The sequence below is a fragment of the Erinaceus europaeus genome, chromosome 17, assembly GCF_950295315.1.
Source record: "Erinaceus europaeus chromosome 17, mEriEur2.1, whole genome shotgun sequence".
Lineage (NCBI taxonomy): Eukaryota > Metazoa > Chordata > Mammalia > Eulipotyphla > Erinaceidae > Erinaceus > Erinaceus europaeus.
The window spans coordinates 80,686,977-80,693,261 of NC_080178.1; the positions used below are offsets into that span (position 1 = coordinate 80,686,977).

Sequence of the window (6,285 nt, forward strand, 5' to 3'; positions counted from 1 at the left end):
CGCGCACAAGCCCGGGAGACCCGCCCGGCCCCGCCCGGTGCTGCGGCGACGCCAGAAGCGGATCCCGACTCGGCCCGGGGCGCCCCGCACCCGCCCGCACCCGGACCTCGGGACGCACTGGCCGCGGCGAGCAGAGGGGGGTCAGCACCGAGCCGCCCGCCGCCTCTGCCCGCGCAGCAGCCGGCCTGCGGACACTCTCAGACAGACACACAGACACACAGACGCGGGGACGATGCAGCTTCTCTTTAAATGCCCGTGACACGACAGGAACATCAGGTAGAAAAATAGCTCTATTCGCAGCCTCCCCGGCCGCGGCGCTTAAATAGGGAAAGTCACTGGCAGCAGGCGCTGCGCTATTGCACTGAGGACGGAGTTCAAGTATCCACGAGGCTGGCGGGCCCGCGGCCCCGGGAAGCTCCGCCGGCGGCGCTCACACCGTGGCTCAGACCCCGTGCGGGGCGCGGCGGCGCGTCTGCGTTCCCGTTCGGCCCCCGCACACGCCGTCTCGGATGCACGGCCGTGGGACGGCGGCCAGGCGGCAGCGGGGCGCGCGGACTCCGCAAGGAGGGGCCCCTGCACGGCCAGGGCTCCCGCCGCTGCGGCACCTCGGGCGCGGGTCTCTGCCGGCTGCGGAGCGACGCCCCGGCCCCGGCCCCGGCCCCGCGACGTGCGCGCACCTCGGTCCGCCGCTCAGGCCCCGACGAGGGCGAGGAGGCCGCGGCGCGCCCGGGAGGTCGGGGCCCGCAGAGGCCGGCCGGGGCCCGTCTGGGGCGCGGAGCGCCGGCGCCTCCGGCCGTAGCCCTGGGGGCTGATCTTGTCGCGGGGGGCCTCGCCGACCTTGTCCTTGTCGGTGAGCCGGTACAGCTGGTGCGCCAGCTTCTGCACCGTGCACGTCCCGAAGCGGCAGCCCAGGCTGCGCGGGCTCTGGAAGTTGTTCATGCTCTGCCGGTAGCGCTTGGCTGGGATGCGGGCGGCGTCCGGGCTGCTGCGGGCGGGAGCGAGGGCGCGTGAGAAACCGCCGGGAGCCTGGCACTGTCCGGGGCCCGGGGCGCAGAGGGGCCTCCCGCCGCCCACCCGCGCCGGTCCCGCGAGGTACCTGGCCTGGGGGCCCCCGGAGGCGCCCTTCCCGTCCAGGGGCTGAACGAGCGTCTGCGCGGGCCCGGCGGGGTGGCTGCTGGACACGCGAAGTTCCCTCCTGTCGCGACCGAGCGCCCGCTCGTCCCGCCTGGAAAACACACGCAGACGGTCCGTGAGCGCCCAGCCCTGGGCCCCGCACAGCCCGCCTCCTCTTGCCGCAGCCCCGGCCCGGGGAGGCAGGAAAGGGCTGCCGGCCACTCACTTCTTGCTCAGCGCGGACGCCACGTCCAGCCGCGCAGTGTCCGCGCCCAGGAAGGCGAGCGCGACCAGGTACATCAGCACGACCGCAGCCAACTTCATGCCGGCGACGGCGACGACGCGCTCAGATCCTGGGCAGGAGAGAGCAGAGTCCAGCCTCAGCAGCCCGGGAGGCCCCAGCGCCCAGGCGGCCCCGCGCAGGCTGCGGGATGGCGGCGGGCGGCTGTCCTGCCTTCTGCCCGCCCGCCCGCCCGCCCGCCCTGCTGGGGAAGCCCTTGCCCGGCGCCAGGCTGCAGGGTGCCCAGCGCCCCTGCTCCGAGTTTGCCTGCCGGCTTCAGGGGGTTGGGTCTCGGGAGCGCAGCCAAATGCACGCACCGCACCGCACCGCACCGGGACGGGCGACCCGTGGGGACACCCTCCAGCGTGGGGGTTTCCCTGGGACTCCCTGACCCGGGCCAGGTTCCCTCTGAGCCCGCCCTGCCCAGTCACCTACCTGTTGCGAAGGCGTTCCGCCTGGAGGTGGAGACAGGAAAGCCCTTCGCTGTGGCTGTGGCTGCGGGGGGCCGGCGACTCCGCAAGGCCCGTGTTGCGGTAAGGCCTGGCGGCGGGGCTGGTGTCCGAGAAACACTGAGCGCTGGGCCGCGGCGCTGCCTTATAAAGGCGCAGGGGCGGGGCCTGGCCGGGGCGCTCCCTCTCCTGCTCGGGCGTGCGCGGCGCTGCCCGGATGCCCGTGAGGTGGGGGCGGCTGCGGGTCCCTCCAGCCCCGAGGACTTGGCGGTGAGCTCCGGGGGTCGCCGCGGCAAGTGCTGCGGGGGGCTGCGGCCAGATGTCGGACTGACAAGCCCGGACCGAGTGGGGCGTGCAGCCTCCCGGGTCCCTCTTCAGGACCTGTGCAGCGCAGAGTGCAGAATCCAGGCTGGAACTCCAGTCGCAGGGGTCACTGCACCCAGGGGCCAGGGCCCGGGCCTCCAGAGATGTGGCCGATCCAGGACCGCGCCCCCTGCCGGTTTGGCGCCTGACCTGACCTGCTCGCGACCCCAGACCCCAGGGACCCCCACCCCCAGGACCCGACAGGGAGCACGACCGACCTGGGTCCTGCCAGGAACCCACACCCGCCCCGAATGGACACGCGAGAGAGGAGGCTCTGGGTGGGCTGGTTCACTTTCGCAATACAGACTCATCTGGAAAGGCTGAAGGGAGAAGGGCAGCTAGCTGAGGTTTGAGAATGCACGAGCCCATTTGGAAATAAGGGAATGGCCAACAGGAGAAGGAGAAATACTGTTTTTCCTCCCAATGTAATCCAATTATGCCTTATAAGGTTACAACCTGCGAGTTTGGCAGTCTTCACCGTCGTTCCCCACTGCAAGCCTGGGGATTCATTGCCGGGAGTAGTACACTAATGCTTCGTGTATGTTAACTCATGTATGTAATCAGCTTACAACGACCAGCCACAGCCTGGTTTGTTTGGATCCTCACACTCACCTGGGCTTCAGGAAGACAGCAACTTCTCTCCCTCCCTCTCCCCCTCCCTCTCTCCCTCTCATCTCCACCATGGTCTTCTTTGGGCTTGGTGCCAGCACTATGAATCCACAGCTCCTGGTGGCCATTTTTTCCTTTCTACTGTGTTTTTATTTGACAGGACAGAGAGAAATGGAGAGAGAAGGACAGAGAAAGACAGACACCCGCAGACCTGCTTCACGCCTTTTGGAAGGCCCTGTCTGCAGGTGGGGGCTGGGGCTCCAGCCTGGATCATCGCACACGGTGATGCTGCGCTTGACCCAGTGCACCACCGCCTGCGCTTGAAGATGGTCAGTTTTCCCATCTCACCGGGGACATTAGATAGCCGGCTAACTGTCCAGGGTCACACCAAAAGTGGCTCAGCCCCCTACATGCAGGCATGACTGAGCGGGTACAGTGTGGATTTTTCTAAACTCCGATCATCACCTGCTTAAGGGGGAGAAAGAGTCCTAGCCCTCGCCCTCGCCAGGGACTTTGGCCTGTTCCTGGTGATTCACCCTGAAGCGTGCTTGTCACTCATTTGTGTTCTTCCATGCCTGCTTCCTGACTTTGCTTTCTCACCACCCTTCTGGGCGTCACACTAGGAGGGGACTTGGCCGCACCTGCTTCCCGTCTTCCTTTGGACCTGTGTCCAGAAAAAGGCGGTTCTCCCAGCTACAGGTCGGGACTCTTGGTGCCTACCTGGGAGGCTGCAGGTCTGGCACAGCAGGGACTCTGCAGACTGGCAGCTTTCTTGCCCTGTGGAAATCAGCTGTGGGGGGGGGGGGTTTCTCTGGCTACACCAGGCCCCCAGCTGACCTCCAGACTTGCTGCCTCACTGCCATGGTCTTTCTCACACTCGGCATCGAGGCCCCTGGGCCCAGGGTCCAGTGGACCTTTCCTTGTCTGGGCTGCTGGATCAGCTGCCTTTGCCCTCTAGGGACTGAGCTGTGGACATGGCACCTAGGGAAGGAAGGAGTGACCAGGGCCAAGTGACAGATTCTGAGGACTCCTCCCCGAGGGAGTCACAGGAGCAGCCCTGAGCTCCAGCTGAGGGTAGCTGTGGGAAGAGCTGGGGTTGAGGGTCAGAGGGGTGCAGTGCAGAGAAGTCTGGGTCCAGGCCGGCTCTGGGCGCCCAGCTGTCTGCAGGGCAGTCCATGCAGCAGACTCCCTGGCTGGGGCAGTGGATTTGTCCCTGTAGAAGACAGCACTGACTCTACCACACATGCTCTGCCCTCAGGAGCCTCCCCAGTCCCTTAGGCTTCTCCCTCTCTCACCCCCCCTCTCTCTCCCTCTCCCTCTCCCCCATTCTCCCTCCTCTTGTTGCCCACCTCTTCCCTTTCAGTCCCTCTCCACATGCTGGGCTAGTCCACAGAGCCTGCTGGGGAAAGGCTGAGACCTGCCTCCTCCAGCTTCCTGCTGGGCCTGAGCCTGAACACCTTTTACTTTCATTTCCCCAGCAGGTGCCTCAGTCTGCTGGGCACACGAAGGGCTTTGGGTGCTGCCCTCCGCAGGGAGCTTGGGGACTCTGCACTGCTTCTCTCAGCTTCTCACTGGCCTTGCAGGGCTTGTCTGTGAAGTGTCGCAGCACTGAGCTGCCTTCTCCCTCTGCCCCTTGGTGTGGGGGTGCTGGGGGTACTGAGTTCCTGCTCAGGCTTCAGGATCTTGACGGCTGCACTTGGCACACAGTTACTTAGACTTGCAGTGGCAAACCCCAGGGCAGAGACTAGGCCATGTGTGCTGTGCCTGTCCCAGAGCTGACACCCCCGGCTTTGTTCCGAGCCAGAAATTCCACCCCAGAGCCCTGGCGCACTCCTGACCAGCCCAGGTGTGCCTGCCTTGCTGGCGTCAGAACACTTGTGCATTTTCATTTTGTAGTGGGTCACAAAGTACAGGGACAAATAAACAGGGCATCCGCATCAAAGCAGTCTGTAAGCTCTCTGCACCTGTTGATACTGTAGTGGCTGAAGCTGGGCATACTTCAGCTGTGTGGCAGTTTCCATCAGTCATTGCTTAGCCCTCCCTCCCACACCTAGAATACTTAGCAGGAGAAGCAGAGCAGTTTTCTATACAGATTGATTGGGCTGTTGGGAAAGTTATCACACATGTTATGGTAGGAAAGCAGAGAAATACATTGTGACAGGTCTGACAGCCCAACAGACGGATGACAGGATACGTAGCTCCCTCACTGTCCTTCAGTGTTACCTTTCTGAACATCTGGAACCACCAAGGAAGCAGGGCAGCTGTCAGTAGTTAGTAGTTACGTGCAACAGTCAACTTGGGAGAGGACAGTGGCTCAGATTTGTAGAGTGGTAGTGAAGGTAGAGAAGTGTGTCCGTTTGGAAAATAGGGTAAGCAGGACTGAGTGATGACCGAGGCTGAGAACAGGGCAGGTGTTTAGAGGAACAATCATTCGCTTTCCCAGTGAGACAGCTGAGTGGATGGCGATGTGACAGCAGCTCTGTGAATTCTCTGCTGCAGCTGCTACAAAGTCCGTTGGTAGGAGCTGGGTTAGCAGACTGCTTCAGGTCTCAGCCTTGGATATGGATGTTTGGCCAAGTCTAACTCTCATACTGCCTCTCTGAACTGTAGTGGCTAACCACAGGAAGCACTTCAGTGACTGCAGATTAACCACTCACTCAGTGTCTGCCAACTGCAGGAGCAAAGGGCTGATAATCCTTGCTTACTTACTAGTGACTGCCTTTTTTGTGTTCTAAAGCACCAGTGAGAAGCATGTGCTACGTCCATGTCATCTTTGTGTTGTGCAATCTCCCCCTCTCCCTGCCTTTGCCAGCCTTTACTCCAGCAAATCTGAGCTTGCTTTCACTTCCTCACTTTTTGGTGAAAGGTGATGGTGGTTATCTTAGGGGATGGTGTGGCTCTGAGCCAACCTGAGTAAGCAGATTACCTTGTGGGGCCTATCAGTCTTAGCAGACTGGCAGTTGTTCACTGAGCAGCAAAACATAGATTGAGTATGCACATGCCACAATGCACAAGGACTTGGGTTCCAAGCCCTAGTCCCTACCTTCAGGAGTGCTGAAGCAGTGCTGCAGTCTCCTCTCTCTTTCTCTCCCCCTTTCCCTCCTCCGTCTTCATTTTGTCTCTCGTCAGTAAATATACACATAGATTAAAAATGACACATCATAAAGTGAACCATTTCAGTGCACAACTCAGTGGTGTTTAGCACATTCACAATGTAATACAACTACTGTCTCTAGTTCCAAAACATTTTCTCCTCCCAAAAGAGCACTCCACACCACTAAGAAGTCACTCCCATTTCCCCTCCCCCTCTTCATGCTAATCCCTAATTTACTCTCTGTCCCTACTGATTTCTTATTTTTGGTATGTGGTATGCATGTAATCAATCATACATTATGTGGACATTTTTCATATTAATTAATTGATTTGCTGTGTTATCCAGGTTTCACTGCTCCAGGCCCACTTTTGCAGGTA

At 61.2% G+C, this 6,285-nt stretch overlaps 1 protein-coding gene across 2 annotated transcripts; it reads right to left on the reverse strand.

Annotated features, from left to right (window-relative positions):
* Positions 1 to 228: 228 nt before the first annotated feature.
* LOC132533926 (pro-adrenomedullin-like) lies at positions 229 to 2,321 on the reverse strand. Of its 2 annotated transcripts, XM_060177196.1 has the most exons (4): positions 1,829 to 2,321; positions 1,340 to 1,466; positions 1,097 to 1,225; positions 229 to 985 (listed from the first exon to the last, which is right to left on the reverse strand). In XM_060177196.1, exons 2-4 carry the CDS (start codon positions 1,435 to 1,437, stop codon positions 691 to 693), a joined length of 522 nt encoding a protein of 173 aa, XP_060033179.1. In that variant the 5' UTR covers positions 1,438 to 1,466; positions 1,829 to 2,321; the 3' UTR covers positions 229 to 690. The 2 variants fall into 2 exon arrangements, with proteins under 2 accessions (XP_060033179.1, XP_060033180.1); XM_060177197.1 differs by lacking the exon at positions 1,829 to 2,321 and having other exon boundaries at positions 1,340 to 1,772.
* Between the last annotated feature and the right edge of the window lie 3,964 nt (positions 2,322 to 6,285).

Bases quoted from the DNA above. Each gene is read 5' to 3' on its own strand.
- LOC132533926 (XM_060177196.1), bottom strand. From the start codon at position 1,437: ATGAAGTTGGCTGCGGTCGTGCTGATGTACCTGGTCGCGCTCGCCTTC. The intron at 1,226-1,339 runs GTGAGTGGCCGG...TGTGTTTTCCAG, and splicing joins GCGTCCGCGCTGAGCAAGAA to GCGGGACGAGCGGGCGCTCG. The intron at 986-1,096 runs GTACCTCGCGGG...TCCCGCCCGCAG, and splicing joins TCCGGGGGCCCCCAGGCCAG to CAGCCCGGACGCCGCCCGCA.